Source organism: Sphaerodactylus townsendi, linkage group LG04, assembly GCF_021028975.2.
Source record: "Sphaerodactylus townsendi isolate TG3544 linkage group LG04, MPM_Stown_v2.3, whole genome shotgun sequence".
Lineage (NCBI taxonomy): Eukaryota > Metazoa > Chordata > Lepidosauria > Squamata > Sphaerodactylidae > Sphaerodactylus > Sphaerodactylus townsendi.
In genome coordinates this window covers 97,851,593-97,872,719 of record NC_059428.1, presented here as the reverse complement: position 1 = coordinate 97,872,719, position 21,127 = coordinate 97,851,593, and the positions used below count along the sequence as shown (strand labels likewise).

The 21,127-nt window shown below is 41.5% G+C and overlaps 1 protein-coding gene across 1 annotated transcript; it reads right to left on the bottom strand.

The window, feature by feature from the left end:
- Positions 1-818: 818 nt before the first annotated feature.
- On the bottom strand, positions 819-16,837 carry LOC125431341 (interleukin 18 receptor accessory protein). The gene is made up of 9 exons (XM_048494105.1): positions 16,527-16,837; positions 15,760-15,934; positions 13,705-13,879; positions 11,593-11,661; positions 9,840-9,954; positions 8,558-8,715; positions 6,298-6,435; positions 4,219-4,389; positions 819-1,493 (listed from the first exon to the last, which is right to left on the bottom strand). Exons 1-9 carry the CDS (start codon positions 16,835-16,837, stop codon positions 1,135-1,137), a joined length of 1,671 nt encoding a protein of 556 aa, XP_048350062.1. The 3' UTR covers positions 819-1,134.
- Positions 16,838-21,127: the final 4,290 nt, after the last annotated feature.

The following is a 21,127-nucleotide window of genomic DNA, read 5'->3' as shown; positions in this document are numbered from 1 at the left end:
CTGAGAGTACCTCCTCATTCTCCGACGGGGGCCGGCTTGGTTGTTCCTAACGCCCCTCTGCGCAAGCGGGTTGCCACCGGCAGTCCATGCAGGGAAGCTATGAGGAAAGTGAGAGACTGCGGACCTCCCTATTTAACTTAACTGCTCTTCCCCTCAGGGAGGACGCAGCCACTCACTCCCTTCCTTTTTTAGGCGGACCTTGGAAACCAGTCTGTGGCTTCACTGCAGCTCACTGTGGGGAGGTAGGCAGGGAAGGGAGGAGGAAGAGGAGAGGCGTATCAGCTTTTCCAAACGGCTCGGCTTGGAACGCTCCTCCTTCAGGTCCTGGTGTGCTTCTGGGGGATTCCGGTGGCAGGCGGGTTCACCTGGCATGTGCACGCACACTGCTGCGAAGGCGGCCAAGCCACGCCCCCAGCACAGTGGTCCCTCATTGGTCCACTGTGGGTTTGGGGAAATGTGCCTTTTACCGGGCTCTGGTGTGACCTGTGAGCCCGGTGAAGATCCGAAAACATGCCCGCAATGGGAAGCCATGCCATGTCCAAATTTGGGGGCGATCCGTCCAGCCATTTCCGCATTAGGGCATGAGTAACAAACTCATGGTTAGCTTTATAGATAGATAGATAGATAGATAGATAGATAGATAGATAGATAGATAGATAGATAGATAGATAGATAGATAGATAGATAGATAGATAGATAGATAGATAGATAGATAGATAGATAGATAGATAGATAGATAGATAGATAGATAGATAGATAGATAGATAGATAGATAGATAGATAGATAGATAGATAGATAGATAGATAGATAGATAGATAGATAGATAGATAAGCAAAACAGTACCAGACCTTAAGAAGCTAATATGAACATATGAAGCTGGAATATACTATGACCATTGGTCCATCTAGTCCAATACTGTTAACTGTTATTGCCAATAACTTAGTGAGTCTTAGTGAGTGATTATTTCCAGCTTTGCCAGCCAACATGTTCAGAGAAGCCAGGAATCTATTGAACCTGTGCTCTGAAGTGCAGAAATACTGTCCTTCCCCCTTGTGAGTCCTAAATTTAGGGAAATTCTTTTCTTTCTTTTTTCTAAATAGATCTTCAGTTCATAAGGTGGCGGTTTCCTGTTATCAAGCAACTGATGGGAGGAAAGTTTGACGGCTCCTTTCCTCAGCTGTTTTTATGCGTTTCACCGGCATGTGAAATCGTAGTTTTTTCCAGAAATGCTTATTGGCAGTGGGAGAGGTCGACATTTTCCAGGTAATCCTGGGCAAGATCTTGAGAGCTTTCTTCACTTTGCGAGGTAATGATTCTGGCTCCTGGCAAAACTGGAACTCAATTAGAATGAGCTTTATTGTTGTGTCTTCCAAAGCAGTTTTGACTGCTGCTTCAAGTTCAAACATGGCTGGTCCATTGACATAGTTTGGGCTTAAGATCACCACTGTCCGTCTGCTCCTTCTGATAGCATTTACAATGTCATCAGTGTATGCTGAGAAAAGAAATTATTATCATTAATGCCATATTCTATTTATTTTTTTATTTCACTTGTGGTCCACCTTTCTCATTGAGTCTCAAGGTGGATTGCATAAATATTACAAAATATGGCTCTTTCTACTAAAATCTCCTATGGAAGCTTACTATGGTAGACAAGAAAAAGGAATAACTTATTCTATAAAGGAATGATTAATAAGGAAGAGAATATCAAGTCATGGAAAGAGATGAAGGAAAGATAATACAATGACTGATTTCTTTGGGATTATCCTTCAGAAATCTAGCCCTGCTATATACCTGGAACAACTTGTTAATTACAATTGCAGATGAGTCATGACTAGAGTAAGGTGTAACTCTTTTCCCTCAGTACATCTTCAAGGTCGCTTTTCTAATATTCCACAAAATGAGCATTGTTGTCGATTCTGTCCTGGTACAACTGATTCACTTTCTCATACTTCGCTTTACTATTCAAAATACAACAACATTAGAACTGATTTGAGGACTGTATTACCAACAGGATTTATGCTTCTTTCTGATAAGTTAAAAATGGCTAAGCTTCTAAATAATTCTAATGTTGAAATCTTGGAAGCTGTTGCTATATTTTTACTCTGTGTATTACAACTTGTGCAATAATGACCTTCTTATTGTATTTGGAATTCTTGACACACACCGGTTTTATGTCTAATAAAGATTTTGGATTGGGATTGGACTGATATACTTTCAATTAATGTGCAGAAGCAGAAGGGAATTAAAATCAGAGGGAGGACATTTAAGAGACAAGACAGAATTTGAAAAAGAGATTTCACCAGACAAACAACACTTATTGGGAAGGATATATGAAATCCTTCTTAAATATGAAACAGAAACAGAGCAAGTAAACGTCTGTATGGTAAAATGGATGCAAAAGATCCAATAAGAAATTACCTTCCAACAATGTGAGGCATTATGGTCCAAAAAATATTACAGTTACTATATGTCAAACATTAAAAGAGAACTGGTACAAAGTGTTTTACAGATAGTATATGACTCCCAAAGATATTATGCAAATGAGCAAAAATATTAATAAGCTTTGCTGGCAATGTCAAGAAGAAGTTGGATCCTTCTCTCACATGTGGGGTACAAGTGAAAGAATTAAAAGTGTTGGTTCATGAGAAAATGCAAAACATATTCAAGACTAAATTCTCTTTTGCTGCTAAGATAATGTACTTGGTATTCTTCCTGAGAATTTTCCAAAGTACTTAATGAATTTTCATTAATGTACTTAATGAATTATGTTTGTATATGTTAACAGCTGCCAGAGTGTTAATAACATCCAGCTGGAAGACCAAGAGTTGCCCAAATATGGAAACTTGGGAGGATAAGGTACGAGAATATGCTACAATGGCAAAACTGACAAACTTCACAAACAGAAAGTCGAAATTTGAATTTGATGAGAAACGGCAAACATTTTTTCAGTACGAGGCTGAATCAATAATGTAAATGTTAAGGTTATAAATATTTGTTAAATTTATATGTATCAACAGAGTTAATAAAATCATTTAAGAATGGAATGCTAGATGGGATAAAATAAGATAGAAGGCTCTCTCTCAAATCAGTATTATGTTTATATGTTAATTTGTTAGATTAATACATTCAGCTTGGTTGTTGTGTTTTATTTTTATGGTTAGCTATTTTTCTGTTTATTATTGTTGAGCTACTTTTCTTGTTTTTGTGTTTATTATTTTCTTTTTCTGTATAACTATTTTGAGCAAATCAATTAAATATTTTTTAAAAATGGCTCCTTCCACTTGGCCACAGATAATGAATGGCAAAGCCATGAGAAATTAGTATGGCTATTCCATGCATATAGTAGTTCTGCATCTGAAGGAAACAGTTTGTGTTCCTAGCTTGGATGTTTGTAGTTAGCAGAGAAAAGTAGTCTTGGGACTCTACCAATACCCTGGTATGATATTGCTTTGGAATTACTGTGATCTTGTCTATGTGGTATATTGGTTAATCTGGAGAACCAGGTTTGATTACCCTCTCCTCCACCTGAGCGGTAGAGTCTTATCTGGTGAACCAGATTTGTTTCTCCACTCCTACATTCCAGCTGAGTGACCTTAGGCTAGTCACAGTTCTTTGAAACTCTCTCAGCCTCACCTACCTCACAAGGTGTCTGTTGTCAGGAGAGGAAGGATAAAGGGTTTTGTAATTCCTTTGAGTCTCCTTACAGGAGAAAAAGGGGAGGTATAAATACAAAACTCTTCTTCTCTCTACTCTGTTTTTTCATGCTGCCACATGTTATAATGTGTATAATTATAACATTTCCAAGCACTATAAGTCTGCCACATTACTTCCAAAGAAAACTGACTTTGTAAAGCTATCACAGAACCTTCAGCTACATGGGGAAGGGTTGAAGCATGAAACACAACTTTGGATCTCTCCTAACTGATCTTGAAACTACCATGTGTTTCTGTGCTGTACTTCCTACCAGTGGACTACTAGAAGTGCACAGAGGTAGATGTGCAAAAGGAAATGAAGACCCCTGTGCTTCAGTTTTTCAGCAAGCAAACTGTTGGTGAATACACCAGTATTTTTGAGGTAGAAAGTAATAATTGGAGCCAAAGCTAGGAATTTGTTTTCTTATAATCAGCCAGTCTTACCAGTGGGACGTCTACAATTCGCATTTCTAAATTAAAAGATGCTTTAAAAGAATATAATTATCTGGCTATAGAAGAAGTTACCTCCTCCTGGAAGGATGTCCCGTTCAGTGAGACACAGCTTATATCCATATCTGTTTTCTAGAATCTGAGGAAGGACCTCCACGGCAAACTGTTCCTCATTCAGCAATGTCTGATCTGATTCAAGAAAGTCTGGTTTTGCATAGGACACAAATGCATCAAATTCCTTGTTATCTAGATAAAACCATAAAAATAAAAATGTCATAGTGAAGGAGCATATATTCTTTGAAAAAAAAAGAACAGTGTTTTGCAGGTAAATGCAGGGGGGCAAGAGGAAGTGGCCTTGCTTTAATTATCCCCTCTTAAAATATGTGAGCAGTAGGACAGTGGCAGGAGAAATACTTAAAGGGCTTGAAAAGGTACAAGAAAGGTACCCCACCCACCAGTGCTTCTATTACAAACCTCCCTGCAGAAATTATCTCATTAATGATCTGTGACTCCATGGCCCTTTCCACACAAACCAAATAAAACATTTTGAGGCAAAAAATAAAACATTTCCTCCATAGAGTTCCACATGGTTTTATTTCCTGCCTGAAAACATTTTATTTGCATGGTGTTCCCTAGCAATTCTTTTTAAAAACATTTTGAAAACAATCTCTTTAAACATTCTCCATAGCTCTCTGCAGTCCCCAGACTTCCTCAACAGTGTCATTGTTTAAACTCATGCCAGCCATCTTTTGCTGTATTTCTGTCAGGTGTTTTTTTATTTTATTTCAGGGGTGGGGCCATGTTTATGTGGCTAGAGAATTGCAGCATGAGGCTTTGAACCTTCATAGCTACAAATGTAAGTTTTTTTAAAAAAAATGGAATGACCACAAAATTGCAGCCAGGAAGTGTTTTCGAGAGGGTGAGTGCAGATAAGTGGGGCTTTTTGAAAACATTTGCAAAATGTTTTCATGGGCTTGTGCAGAACGGGCCCATAGTAAATAAACTTCTTTGCATGCAGAAGATCCCAGATTCAATTCCTGGCATCAACAGTTAAAAATGATCAGTTAATAGGGCATGTGAAAGACTTCTGCCCGAATATGATAGACATCTGCTACCAGTCAGAACAGACAATGCTGACCTTGACAGATGTATAAGACAGCTTCATAAGTTTAAGGAAAACGAGACACTGGGGAATTTCCAAATAAAGCTCCCACAAGTTAATATTAGGTTCAAAAACAGCCGTAAGGAGGCCTGAGTCAGATAACCAGAGCTGGGAATTGGATGTTTTACACCTTTCCCCCTGTGCTATTTTCTCTACCCTGAATGGGCCAGGTGCTATTTGCTCTGAATAGAAAAACATGGCAGGCAAAATCCAGCTTCAAGAAAATGTCTGTGTGGGAAAAGTGCATGAGAAAAGGGTTGAACACTTGCTAATGACAGACTTCTTCCTCAACCTGCTTTCCTTCCATACAACAGATTTGCATTAAAAAAAAAAGATAGGTAAACCAATTATATCTTTCCTGGCCTCTTTGGCCCACAGTAACTTTGCTGTATCACTCTCTCTCAGCCTCAACCTTCTTGTCCCATTTGTAATGGATGAGGAATGATACTGGGATATCATAAAGAATTGTGACAGAATGAATACATTTTTGTTTAATAGACAGGATAAGTACCATAATGGTTGTCCAGACACATAGATTAGGCTGAGCAGGGATTTTAATCCAGGTTATCCCTGGTCAAATGCCTAGCTCACAACATATGTCATGTGCAAATACATGTAGCAAAGCACCAATATCCATTCGGTAAAGCAATTCCAGAAGCAGTTTCAGAAAGGTGCCTGTCTTTTATTGCCCACACACCACTCTCTCCCTACACCCCAAAGAATTCTAAATTTACACTTCCAGAGACACCTGAAGTCCCATGTGAGGAAAACTATGGTTTGGGAAAGAAACTGGAGGGTTTAACGCCCCTCCCCAAATCGAGTCTTTATTGGAACAGCTTGTCCTTGAAAAAAACGGAACACCACAACGTTCTTATGCATATTTTCTTGTAACACACCTTTTGACTTGCAGGTAAAAAGAGTACTCTTAAAATAACATAGGCAACTGACAAAATGTTTCAAAACATAAAATGTCACAGTTCTGAAATCCTTACCACCCACAGTTTCATCTTTGGCCAGGTAATTCCTATACAGCAGCACTATTTCAATCCAATGCTGGTAAGCTAGTATACTTCCCACAAATAGTCCAAGCAGAGTAGTAATGGCACAACACAAAGTGAGCAGGTAAAGAACTAAAAAAAGAGAGAGCATAAAACAGCAGTTCTAAAAGAATAGCAAAATGTATAATAATCTGAAACATGCAGATAGGAGACATCAGTTTAAGACATTTGTTGATAGATTTACAAAATTTGTTCCCTGCCTTTCAAGCCTTCATGCAGATTTCTGAGGCATTTAATAGATTTAAAATATAACAACCACATCTTAAAACCATTCAAACCAAACAAAAACGCATAATTAAAATAACTACAACACCTGTAAAATATAAAAGCAACAACTAAAATACAAGGCAGGAAGAAGGCATCGCTCAGAGTTAACCAGATGAAACAGAAAAAGTCTTCACCTGCTGGCAGAAGACACCAACAGAAGGGGACAGGTGAGTTTCTCTAGGGAAACAGTTACAGAGTTTGGGTGCCATGATTTAGAAGGTCTTCCTTCCACATTGTCACCCACCTAATGTCAGAAGGTAGGGGCAAAGCAGGACTGTGGAAGATGACTGTAACAGTTTGGTAGATTCAAAATGGAATAAGAGGTCCTTCAGATATCCTGATCTCAATCCATATAATGCTTTAAAGGTCAACACCAGAACCTTGGATTGGAGTCAGACCTGGAACAGACTGGTAGATGGGTCAAGATTGGAATGGCATGGTCCTTATGAGCCACTCTAGTCAATATCCTGGCTTCAGCCTTCTGTATTAGTCCCACAAAGAGAAATTTAATCTGGATTCAATCAGGACACACATTATAATGGCCAGATATTTTCTGTCCAAGGAAGGCTGCAGTTGGCTAGCCATTCAAAGCTGGTAAAAGACATCCCTGGCCACAGCTCAGCTGCCACCTCTTTAACCAGCAGTAGGTCCACAGACATTCAGCAAGCTCTCATGGCAGAGCAGAGATTCAAACGTGGGTTCCCCAGATCCCAGCCCAACAGTCCAACTATTACAGATTGGATGTTATCTCATTGCAGAATATAGAAAGCATGAACAAACCCTTTTCATCCATGTGGAATAAGGACCTGTACCACCATAAAAAGCAGAACTGTCAGATACAAATGGAACCTGTCCAACCTTTTCTTCCCAAACAGAGAAAGCAAGCTTTCCAAAAATTAATGATAAATTTCATTTCATTTGCTACAGAGCACAATGAATCAGTAACTGTCTCATTTTTTCTTTCTTTGTATCAATATTTATATCCTGCTCTTCTTCAATGGGAACTCTAAGCAGCTTACGACACTATTATTCCCTGCTCCATTTTATCTTCTCAACAACTACCCTGTAAAGTAGGATAGGATGAAAATGCGACTAGCCCAGGGGTAGGGAACCTGCGGCTCTCCAGATGTTCAGGAACTACAATTCCCATGCTGGTAGAGGCTGATGGGAATTGTAGTTCCTGAACATCTGGAGAGCCGCAGGTTCCCTACCCCTGGACTAGCCCATAGTTATCTAGTGAATTTCCAAGGCAGACTGGGGATTCAAAACCTGGACCTTCCAAATCCCAGTCCAACACTTTAACCATTTTGTCATAATATAAGTTGTGGTACAGAGGGAAATGGTACATTCTTTATTCCCTCTGAAGATCTTTGATCGTTAGAAAAGTAAATTTTCTTAAAATCTGTCAGATGATGATGATGAAGAAGAAGAAGAAGAAGAAGAAGGAGAAGAAGAAGAAGAAGAAGAAGAAGAAGAAGAAGAAGAGAAGAAGAGAAGAGGAGGAGGAGGAGGAGGAGGAGGAGGAGGAGGAGGAGGTGGTGGTGGTGGTGGTGGTGGTGGAGGAGGAGGAGGAGGAGGAGGAGGAGGAGGAGGAGGAGGAGGAGGAGTTTGGATTTATATCCCCCATTTCTCAAAGGGTCTTACAATCTCCTTTCCCTTCCCCCCTCACAATAAACACCCTGTGAAGTTGGTGGGGCTGAAAGAACTCTGAAGAAAAGTGACTAGCCCAAGGTCACCCAGTTGACATATGTTGGTGTGCATAAGCTAATCTGGTTCACCAGATAAATCTCCACAGCTCAAGTTGCAGAGTGGGGAATCAAACCCGATTCTCCAAATTAGAGTTCACCTGCTCTTAACCACTACACCATGCTGAGCAGCATAAGCCCAAATAGGACTAATAATATGACAGGCTATTTGCCAGTGATACCTGTATTCCTTCTCCTCTTGAGTTTGAATTTCCCCACAGATTTCCCAATAGAGTTTTGAGCCAGGCAGACAAAGATTGTGTATAAATCCTGCTCAGTCACTTCCTCCAGCCGGAAATTGTCAATGAAGGTTTCACCGCCTAGTTTATTTGGAAAAAATCTAAATAGGAAAAAAAGCAGGGTTGACAAGGAACAGGGCCACAATGACAATTGTCAGGAAAATGGGAACTCATTCTTCCTCCTAACACATTTCCTTATTCAAAATGCTTCATCTCAACTGCTTTAAACTCTAGTAAGTGAGTTGGGAGGGGGGTGTTAAAACAGGGAAATTGCATGGGGAAGAGGACTGTAGCCCCAATCCACATCAAAGTGTGCCCCCTCTAATATATACTGGGATGGACGGTTTTAAGTTCCACCCTCCAGGAGCCTCCGCCAATCACTTTCAAACAGTGGAGTGTAATACTGAAAGGGGGAAAAAGAGAGATATGGCAGTTTAACTGCAGGCCATCTACAAGTTGGTACCCTCAGAAGACCCTGTTCAGATGAACAAAGCTGTCACAGCAGAACATCGGGGGAAAGGAGGTCTCACAGAAGTGAGGGTCCACAGCCATGAAGACCTACGCATGTGATAGCTTATACCTTAAAACTGTGCTCAGTGAAGTACCTATATGATGGAAGTAAGATGTGTGCTCCATCTAGCTTCCAATAATAGCTGAGCAATGGCATTCTGCACCAATCGCAATTTCCAAATTGATTTTAAGGGAGACCAATGTACAGTGCATTACAGTACTCTAGGTTTGATGATACCATGGCGTGGATCCAGGTGGGCAGACCAGCTGTATTCAAATCAAAACCTTTTATTGGCATAATAAACAGTACAGATTAATAGGTGTCACAGAGTAATACAAATTTAATGGCATCACACACGTACATTTCAGAGATAGTACCAGAATTATTATTTAAAATATAAGATCTGATAGACCTTCTTTATTAATAAGTAGAGGGGTCAACAAGTTGGACCCGTCTTATAAAATGACTGCTTCATGCCGCAATCGCAGATTCTGTCCTGGTAGGGAATTTTTACATGTCTTCCTGTTCTTATAGCTCAGTGGTGGCGAACCTATGGCACCTACTTACACCAGCACTTTTATTGGGATAATTAGAACATGACACATGTATTTCAGTATATGTTAATAATACAGTTTCTAAAGACTCTTCTCTATTTAGTTGCTAGCACTATAAAAACATTGATCTGATTATTTTCATGTTAGATAATTCCCATACCTTTTTTCTTGAACCAGTTCATTCTTTTGATTGGTTTGTCTGTACCACCATAATAAGGATGAGGCATTACTTTGAAAGCCAAATTTTACTTGGCATTTAAGCTCAAGAGTTTGCCCTGGAGAAACAGGAAGACACACACCAAAATCAATAAAGAAGTTCACACATACTAGCACGAACATTGAATTAGAAATAATTTGTGGCCATTTCAGATGTGTATGTGTGTGAGACAAGGAGACTTAGAACTTGATGACTGGAGATGAATGTACAAAGTCATATTTCAGAAAAACACATTCTGCCTGCAAGTCATTGCTTAAGAAGAAGAAAAAGAAGAGTTTGGATTTATATCCCCCTTTTCTCTCCTTCAGGAGACTCAAGGGGGCTTACAATCTCCTTTCCCTTCCCCCCACCCACAACAAACACCCTGTGAGGTGGGTGGGACTGAGAGAGTTCTGAGAGAACTGTGACTTGGCCCAAGGTCACCCAGCTGGCATGTGTTGGAGCTGGCATGTGTTGGTTCCCCAGATAAGCATCCACAGCTCAAGTGGCAGAGCGGGGAATCAAACCCGTTCTCCAGATTAGAGTGTACCCGCTCTTAACCCCTATACCAGTGGTGGTGAATCTATGGCACGGGTGCCAGAGGTGGCACTCAGAGCCCTCTCTGTGAGCACGCGTGCACAGAGTTCATCATTCCCCCCCCACACACACACACACACACACACAAAAATATCTAGGCTGGCCTGGGCCGCTGGACTTGATTTGCGTGCACCTCAGTGAGCATGGAGAACTCGGCTGGCAGGCCTCGTGCCTGTGCTCCAGGTGGCTGCTGACCGGGAGGGAGGGGCAGAGACAGCAGAGATGCCAGAGAGGCGCAGAGCGGCGCATGTGGGACTTGCTGGAGGCTGGCCCTGCTTGAGGGGGCTATTCAGGTTAAATTGCCGCGTTGGCACTTTGCGATAAATAAGTGGGTTTTGGGTTGCAATTTGGGCACTCGATCTCGAAAAGGTTCGCCATCACTGCACTTATACCATGCTGGCTTAAGGCTACATCATCAGGTTATGGTCATGCATGAGGGAAGCAGTTCCAGCAATGTCATCTTTCAGTGCACCAACTATAGTTGGGAAAGCATCTGAATTATATGTCACTATCAATGTAGAAGCCTCGATCTGGATTGCCCAGGCTAGCCTGTCCTCGTCAGATCTCAGAAGCTAAGCAGGGTCAACCCTGGCAACTGTTTGGACAGGAGACCTCCAAGGAATGTCAGGGTCATGACACAAAGGCTGGCAATAGCAATGTCTCTTGCCTTGAAAGCCCACCAGGGGGCGCCACAAGTCAGATGTGACTTGACTGCCAAAACAAAATCCTTTTTGGAGAAAAAAATAAGCAATCCCCTAAAAAGCCTACATACCCCTCAGCTGAACCAGACAAGGCTGAAATGAAACAGCTGAGCAGAGGAAAGGCTTTAAAAGCATAGAGGCAACCCAAAAAATGATTTCTGGTTACAGTGCTTAAGTTACACATACTTTAATGTTAAATCGATAATAGCATTGACCCACTCCATTTGGCAAAGGTTGAAGCCTTCTTCTAACTTATGGGGCTCTTTCTTTAACAGAAGATCTACAGTTGGAGGAAGTCTTCTTGGGCCGGAGTAGCTTTCCCCAGTCTAAGATAGGATACCCCTCTATTAATAAACAAGTTGTTATCCCATTTCTAGGCCACAAAACAAGGATTTTAAAAAAGTAATACTTCAGTTTACCAAGGTCTACTTCCAGGTTCTTCTCACCAACAGGATCCAGAACTACTGGAGGGTTGTCAGAGTCTTTTGCTGCAAAATGAGAAGAAGGAAGTGAAACTATGAAATCTATTAGGAAGCTCCTATTGGACATCTACATCCTCAGCATGCACAGACTGTGGCCTGCTTTAGCATGATAATCTGCCAAGAGAAAAAAAATATGTCTAGAAATCACAGGTACATGGATTGCAAGGGAACGATCTGCCAGTAGTGAGTCCTACAGCAAACCAACTCATTCTTAGTAGTTTGGATTGGAAAGCTGTACACAGATTATTCAACATTAACCTTTTGGTTTTGAGGGATAAAGAGATTTTCATTCCAGGTCATGTTCCAGACATTAAGATCTGAGTTAAATACATCCTATCTTTATCACACATTTGCTGGCATTTCAAACAACTTTTTTAAAAAAGGTATTCTTAGAGTATTTCCTTCCATCCACTTATGAGTTGCTTTTAAAACCCTACTGGGGCAAAGTTAAGTTACTTGTATTTTTCCTCCACTGGGAATAGGGGTGGGAAGGGGCAGGGTACTAAATATAAAAACTTGCTTAAAACACCGGACACTATACTGTGTAACTGTTCTGGGCATTCCTGTTCTGGGCTTTATGCTGCAACAACTATTTTTGTGTAAATATGCATGCCTTGTTCTAACAAGGACTGTAAGCATCCTTACACAACTCCTGAAAGCAGTTGAACATCAGGTTTACATGCGGTGAGAGGCATCACTTGTGGTCTCTTTCACATTCAGCATACATTCCCTTTGAGTTTGATCCTCAATGATGCACACATTTTCTCCTCTTCAGAACTCACCGTGCCCTCAGTTCATAGAATCCCTGTGGTTTCCAAAAACTTAATTGTGAATTTTTCTCTCCACAGTGAAAGCAAAGGAGATCACTGGGCATTAAGTTTTCTTTGGGTTTTCTCACACTTCCTTGCCTTCCTCCACTCATACATGAGCAGTTTATCCCATCCTTAAGGCCACCAAAATGATCAGAAGGGCTTTCTTTAAAAACAAACAAATGCTGAAGGACTATAACTCCAGCCATACACCCTGGAAACTGACATGAAATTTACATGGTTTAGCAAAGCAACACTAGACCAAAGACAGCACACACACACAAAAAAAGCCTTGGGCAACTTCCCCAAATGGAGGTTGAACAAAAAGAACAATGAAGCAGCAGGCAGGCAAAATGACAGATTGGCTCAATTAGGGACACTTTGCAGGGGGAGAATCCCTGTGTAAACAAAAATCCACAGAAAAAAACACACCACGAAGAAATCAGTGGCAGGGTAAGTAGTGCATCCATAAATGGCCCTAGCTGATCTAATTTACAATTACAGTAGGTGTCATCATCTCTTAGGCTGGAAGAAGTTCCTCTTCACACATTGTGGAGCACACAGATTGGGTCAGCAGTCTCCACACAGTAACTGGTTGGGATTGTGATAGTGCTGCTCATGCAATCTTTCCTCCTGTGTGAATTTCCCAATCTGCAGTAGTTTCCTGAGTACACTGACTGGTCCATCCCAGGATCATTTCAGACAAGGGACAAAAAACAAAAATGATCAAGTCCTTTCTTCACATGTACCAGAGTCATGATCTTAATTGGACACTGTACTCACAAGAACTGAAGAGAACCAGCAGGTCACACAGGACTTTTGCATAGGACTCAGAGTGGGTTCTGTATATCTTAGCCTGTGTATTCCATAATGTATGAAGAGCCTTCCCCCATCTGAAGCACCCCTTCTGTTGAAGCAACAGCCATTTCAGCTTCAGGAAAGCTCAAGCTTTCCTTAGTGGAGTGGTTGGATACAGGAAAATCCTGAGCTTACTGGCCTCAACATTACCTCAAAATACATTTATGTAAAAAGAGGGCTAATAAGTTTTTGAAATAGTACAACAGAAGAATAATCCACTTTGAACAAGTCAAGTTAAAACAAACACACATAATAAAAGAGAAAATAGGATGTGAAAGACCAAATTGAAATCATGTGTGGCAGAAAAGGACTTTAACATAATACAGTCCAATGCCAGAATATAAAGCTTGATGTTTATTGTTCAGAAGTATTAGTTACTTACAAGTGACGTTCACCTTTACTATCGATCTCATATTCCACCTGGTATTGTTATCCATCAACGTATAATCACATGTGTAAATAGCACTATCTTGGTTATAGGCAGACTGTAATGAAATCATATCATGCTCCAATGTCAAGCCCGGTCTGGTTTTTTGAGATTTCACTCGTTTCCCATTCTAATGAAGGACAAAATGTACACACTGGTTAAAACAGCACATGACCACTGGCAACATCTAAATCTCTTACATATCCTCTTAATCTATTTCCTAATTCCTAAAGCAGCATGTCTGCAAAGATCAGGGGGGAAAAGCAATCCAAAAAGGACAACCCTCTTCCTCTTGGTTCTGCCTCTTTCTCTCACAATTCTCTCCTTCCCCTATTCTTTTTTTCCACCATTTTACAATACTTTAAACTTCAGCAACATTCACCATGAGGATCGGCATCCCAGTGGTAAGGCCTGCCCTACCATTTCATACCATTCAGCTTGTAAGCCAGGGCCTTCAGATCATGAGTTTTGCTGCATTCCTTCAGTGATTGATTGGATTTTAGGCTGCCCTTCCTCAGCAGGCTCAGGGCAGCTTACAGTAAAACAGCATTATGAAAATTATACAATATAATCTAATCTCCATGCCATATGTTCCCTCTGGGGGATAAAACATTTCTAACAAAATATCATTCCCACCCCCCAGATCTAGCATTCATTCATGAAGAATTCTTGAAGATCTTCACTGGCAGGCAGGAAAGTTCATAACAAAAAGAACTCCAACTTACTCAGTGTTTTATATCAAAGGACAGTGCTAAGGGCCAAACTAGATAATATGTATGACACAAGTCAGGTCCCCCAACTTGACTTGCAATGCGACAGTGGAGAACTATGTTCCCAAGTATGCTAGTCATGACAGTGGCATATCTGCCTGGGGCCATGGGGTCACCCATGTCCACGAGCGCATGCCTTTAGGTCATGTGGGTGGTGCCAGGCACCCCCCAGGTGACCAAATGGCGTGCGCCACAACCACTAAGCTCTGCCCCCTCCAGCCTCCAAAGTTGGAGCTCTTGAAAGCACGGAGGCAAAGGGGGATGGGGCCACACCCCCAACCTCCGTGCAGGCCAGGAGGCAAGGCTGGCGGGCATCGCCCCATGCCCCCCTCCATGCAGGCAAGCCAGATCTCCTGGTCTGCATGAAGGTCAGGGACATGGGGCATGGCCCCATTCTGAGCCCCCTCTTTAGTAGGCCCAGTCCTGCCTTGAACTGTCTTTTCCAGTTATGGTGATCATTTCAACAACATACCCATTAGCCTTTGCTAAATATGCACATTACCACATGTAATTTGTATATTTAGCAAAGTCTCATGGGTATGTTGTTGAAATGATCACCATAATTGGAAAAGATAGTCCAAGGCAGAATTGGGTCTGCTAAAAGAACCTCCTTGAAAATCAGGGGGCAAGGCTCAGCGGCGGGGGCCCACCCCCAAGCCCCACTCCCCACCTCCGTGCAGGCAAGCCAGAGCTTTTGAAAGCTGGTTGACGTGGGGAGGGACATGTGTGCGCGGGGGCGCCAGGGGGTGACCAGAGAAGGAATTTTCTCCAGGCGCAATTTTCTACCCATACACCTCTGAGGCCTGAAGGAACTGGGGGAGGGTTTATCTCACTGTAGAAAAGCTGTAGTGTACCAAGGCTTGTACAAACCTACTCTTTGTGTGTGTGCACATACCAGAACACACAAGTTGGTTTACACACCCTGTATACACAGAAGGAAGACAAAAAAGAAAAAGAAGTCGTCCAGAGTGGCAAAGGGGGTTGACAGGTGACATTAATTTTTAAGACCTTGAGGATTTCTATCATAAATAATAATTGATAAACTTATGATGATTTGTGCGCTCCAGAAGATATACATTTACAAAGATATGAATAAAAGGCCACAGAGTTCATGTTGAATTTTTTAAAAGTGAGAATGTTTGTTTCAATGCCTTTTCTCCCAAACAAGTATTTTTCATTGCAGCTGTAAAAAAAAAAGTCCAGTTCTGCCTTTGCCTACTCCGAAGGAAGCAATGCTTACTTTGTACCATTTAACAGGTAAGGTCTGAAAATGACTGTAACAGCTTTTCCCAGGACAAGCAATAGATCCTCCATTTTCAACAATCAAGCGCAGGTCACTCCTGAAATTTATTGAACAATTAGCTGTCTCCTTCGTTTGAACATTTATGAAAATATCAATGCATAAGGTTTTTTCCCTGCGCAACACAGAAAAGAAGGTCAGTTGAAATCACCAATCGAATCATATTGGATAAAAAGAATACAAGCTAATTTAGAATATGTTGCATTTAGACAGCAGTACAACAGTTACCAGTCCTGACCTGCATGGCCCAGGCTAGCCTGATCTCATCCAGTCTCAGAAGCTAAGCAGAATCAAACCTGGTTAGTACTTGGATGGGAGACCACCAAGAAATACCAGGGTCATTATGCAGAGGAAGGCAATGGCAAACCACCTCTGTTAATCTCTTGTCTTCAAAGCCCCGCTGGGTCGCCGTAAGTTAGCAACTTGATGGCACTTTACACTCGCACACAGAGCGATTAGCAAGGTAAAGCTGAGAGCCCCTTGAAAACAAAATGGCTGTATGTACATTAAAAAATAAGGGCACAAACCAGCCAAAATTAAGCTAAGAATGTGTTTTAATTTCTCCACTATCAGCAGGGCTTAAAAGAATTTGCTAAATAAATAACTGCCCTACAGAACACAAGAAATGGTGATTATAACAAGGAGGAAAATAAATTGTTGGGATTTTAAAATATTACAGAAAGGATTTTTCTATCCCAGTAACAAACCTATTCATGCAGGTATATGTCCCTGAATCCTGAACCCTTATTGGATTAAACCAAAGAACATTTCCACAATAGGCAGGATTTACAGTTTTATGGTTGGGTAACTTTTGGATTTTGCCATCACTTGATTGCCGGAACCACTCTACCCAACTGTCATAATGGCAAGAATGATTAAATATTGAGGTAGGATCTTCAAGAAGTACACCACACGGTAAGACAAACATCTGGTCACTGATGGCCCGGTACCTCACAACGGCATGCTTACGCTGACATTCTGAAAAGACAAACATGTCAGTGCAGTTCAAGAAGAACATGGTTGTTGTTTGTAATTGTTTCACAGTTACTGCTGAAATATTATGCCAGCTGTTTACGGTTGACTTTGTGCAGAGATCTAAGTCTAGGATGGAATTAGAGCCTGGGGGATAGGAACAGTTGGGAAAGGAAAAAAGTCTATGCCTCTGCCATTGAAAAGCTAAAAAGGGAACCCATTCAAATGATGAGATGCTTATTTGAAGACCTCGCTTGTGAAAACCAGTCCTTAGAGCAAGACATTCCAGTACAGACAGGACCATTTTTTCAAACTCCCTAGGTTAATCTTTAAAAAAAAATACCCATCCATGTGGAAAATCAGGTAGTACAATGCCATGAAGGTACTGTACCATCCCAGATAGTAAGCATTTGAACTCTGCTAAGTAGCGTACTACTGTATCTTACCTGTATTACCAAAGTCTGTGGCCTCTGCTGTATTTATTAACAGCAAAAAAATCCAGCACAACTCTAGCATTGTTTCCTAACATTGCATTTCTTCAACATTTATCCTTCTGGTATTCATGACAAGCAGAACTTCACGGGTGGAAAACTTTTCTGAAACTGTTAAGAAAATAACAAATAGGCTACTTAGTGACTTTGAAATAACTTTATTAACTGGAAAGATTTCTTTCATGAGCATATAACCAACCCTTTATAATACAGGATTGAGGTATACTGTTCATATGGAAACATGGAGGTGCCTTGGAACAAATACGACCACTTTATTCTATTATTTTATTTATATGCTGCCCTTCCCCACAGTGGGCTCGGAGTGGCTTACAAAGGAGTTGAAAATTCCCAAATCTAATTTAAAACTTCACAGTCACACCATATTGATTTTAATGTGCTCTACCTATTTATCTGTACACCGCCCTGAGCCCTCCGGGGGAGGGCGGTTTATAAATACAACAATAAATAAAAATAAAATAAATAAATAAAAGCATTCTCAACTAAGGGAATGAGGAAAGCAGGGAGTGGAAGTGAAATAAAGGAAAGGAGGAAAGAAAAAAGTAATAGGGACAGGGAATGAGGAAGAATATCATTGCTGTCCTTGACCACAGGCCTGGTGGAACAGCTATGTCTTGCAGGGCCTGCAGAATGGAGAAAAGTCCCCCACAGCCCAGGTCTCATTCAACAGAGCATTCCACCAGGCCAGGGCCAGAAACAAAAACACTCTGGCCCTGGATGAGTACACACAGATGTCTTTTGGGCCAGGGATCACTAGCAAGAGTTCTTATCCATAGAACAAAATGTTCTTCAGGAGGTATATATCGGGGGGGGAACCATTAGAAGCATGCTGAACTCCATTGTTATTTTTAAAAAACATTGATAAGCTTACCATGTTGCTGTAGATGTTGCCTCCTATGGAGCAGCTAGGTCCACAGAGTATCCGCCAGTACCATCACTGTGTTCTGAAGTCTGCACGGGGAGCAATTTATTCCTGGTCAATGGAACCTTGCTTCAGGGCAACTCAAATGGCAACTCCATGCTGCTATGGCAGCAAAATTACTAGACATCTGGAAATGCTAGAAATTTGGAAAGCACAAGTATCTCTCTCAGTAAGATCTCCATACTGGCATCCTGGGTACAAATCTACTAAGAATTCTGGTCACTTGTATGGAAATAGTCAATCACCACACTATACAATAGCCCACCATCACTACCTGCCATCTATAAAGTACACAGCATTAACTAGATGAACACTAACTTTGAAACCAGCATAAAAATGTCCATATCCTTCTCAGCTTATTTCATAAAGCTGCTGGATCCGTCCAGTTCCCTTCTTAACTCTTCTTTCCCCTCTTGTTCCCTCTTTCCCCTCTTGTTCCCTCTTTCCACACAGTCTTTTGTTGACTCCAAAGTTTAAACAAAATTCTTTCCACCCTCCCTCCAGTTTATATATCGTTCCAACAATGCTTTAAAAACATGATGTGTTCAATACTTTTTGCTAGTTGTTATTCCTTGTATATTACAATGAAATATCTCATTGGCAGAAGCAGCAATTTCTATACCTGTTAATTCTATATTATCACCTAGAACAGAATGACATTTTTGTTTAATGCACTCACAATATTGATAAGATTCCCTCTGATCATCACTACAATCAATGAAGAACAAAGGCAGTGGACTGCATTATCCAATTTAAAGAATATTTCTTGTAATACAAAGTTGGAAAGAAATCTTATTGGGGGAAAAGTCCATTTATTCTGATACTGTCATAAATGATCCATACCACTGAAGGGAAAGTTGGAGTCACTACATATTCTACAGCTGTAGTCCATGATTCCTCAGTACTAACCAAAACAAACTGACACCACAGCACCTGAAACTAAATCTGATACTTATCTCCTCAACCCAAATCCTTAGATTTCTGTTGAATTAATTACCAAAATGAACAGCAAAAATCATAGTTTAGCCACTGAAACAGCATCACTGGTAAATGAATGGTGAATAACTCAGCACATGGTGTCAAAGCCGATAAAAAACTTTTCAGGTTATTTACCTAGAGAGGTTTGCTTAACCAATCTAACAAGAACTTTTAAATACTTTAATCCTTAATTTTTAAAGAGAACATCCTCTGAACAGTTACCAGACAAAACCCCTTACCTCCACTTCCTTTATGATGAAACAAAAGTTGTGGTTAGCTCTAAGCTGGGAAGAACATGACTATTTCCTTTCAATCAGAATTTCCTTTACCTCATTAACATCAGCTCTTCCTTTGTTGGTCAAGTGTTTCCGTCAACTGTTCTAGCAAGACAGGGAGGGGAAGACATTGCATAACCTTTGAATAAACGCTAAAAACCTTTGCCTAGCCTAGGAAATCAATGGTTCCCTTCTTTCTGCTTACCCAGGCAACTCGTTAGCTTTGACCTTAGTGCTGGCTCGAAGAAGGCAAGGAAGTGTACTGGGGCTCCTTCAGGCAAATCACTGGCCCCCACTTCCCCCTAGCCATATTCTCATTGCTGGGTTCTTGCACTTACTCCAAATAAAAGCAATTTTGACATATCCATTGCTTTTCTGTGTCTGGGTATATATACGCATGTGTTATATGTGTGTGTGCATACACACAGCAAGAGAGGTATGACTTTACAAACATGCACATATAGAAAGGCAATACGTATTCAATATTGCTTTTTCTTCAAGGCAGTATCCAGCAAAAAGAATACACACACATATAAAAACAAAACAGTTTTCCTTAGGATCATCTCTGCCAGTTAAGGACAGAACCGGGCATCGGCGTCGTGAGGGGGGGATGGGGGAGGTCAAGCCATGGGTGCCACTTCAGTGGATCACAGTAGGGGCACATTTGGATGTCCCCTCTCTTACCCCCACACAGGACAGGAACCAGAAGCTGAAGTGTTTCTGCTCTGGCCTTGAGTGCCACTGGCTGCCCCCACCCCTGTCAGAGCTGCATGCTGCTGTGGCCACCGCTGCCCTTTCTCCCACCCTGCCAGGCACCCTCACCACCTGCTATTGTGGCCCCTGACACCAGGCACCCTCGCTACCTGCTGCCCACTGCAGCTGGGAGGAGAGGTCCCAGCCCTTCTCCAGTCTGGGTGGAGTGGAGGCCCATGTGCCAAATGAAGGCTTTGCAGGCTAGGTTCAGGCTTCACTGTGCCTTGGGGTGGCAGTTGCAGGGCCAGAGGTCCAGAGAGGGCCTGGGATGAGAGCAGGCTCAAGCCGCACCTCAGATGGTCCTGGGCAGCTTCCCCCCTCATAAGGGGTGCCTCTGCTGCCCCATCTCTTTCTAGAAGTAAATACCTATCTCAGAGGCAAGTCCCACTCTGTTCCTTTTTCCCCTCCCTCCCTCCCTCCCTCTTTCTTTCTTTCTTTCTTTCTTTATTTTCCCCCCTTTCTTTCTTTCTCACTGGTCTGTTCTACACATGGAAAACCACCTCTAAACATTCCTCACTTTGAAAACCCTAAGGGGTCACCATAAGTCAGCTGTGACTTGACAGCAGTTCTATCATCACTACCATGAATAGAGGCACAGAACCCTTTCTTCCTTAATAATCTGAAAAGTGAGTAATGAAGGGGGGGTTAAATCTTCGCTTTGCACAAAGATAAGGATAACTGGAGGAAACTGTCTGTGGACAGACTCTGGTCCCTTCTGCACAGCAAATGTATAACAGGTTGCAGTCATGATAAAGGAACCCATTTTCCTGTTCACATGCATCCTGTGCAGGCAGCAATCAGAGGCCGCGGAAACAATCCAGGTTGCTGTTGCATCTTCGCACGGAGATGCTTCTCTTTTTTAAAAATTGTCCTGCTAAACAGGTAAGCTGAAATGAACC

What these genes read in the sequence shown, in the direction of transcription:
- LOC125431341 (XM_048494105.1), bottom strand. Translation starts at nt 16,837, where the DNA reads ATGTTCTTCTTGAACTGCACTGACATGTTTGTCTTTTCAGAATGTCAG. An exon ending in ACATATACCTGCATGAATAG is followed by an intron (nt 15,935 to 16,526) that starts GTTTGTTACTGG and finishes TGTGTTGCGCAG; the next exon opens with GGAAAAAACCTTATGCATTG. An exon ending in TACCTGTTAAATGGTACAAA is followed by an intron (nt 13,880 to 15,759) that starts GTAAGCATTGCT and finishes GTCCTTCATTAG; the next exon opens with AATGGGAAACGAGTGAAATC.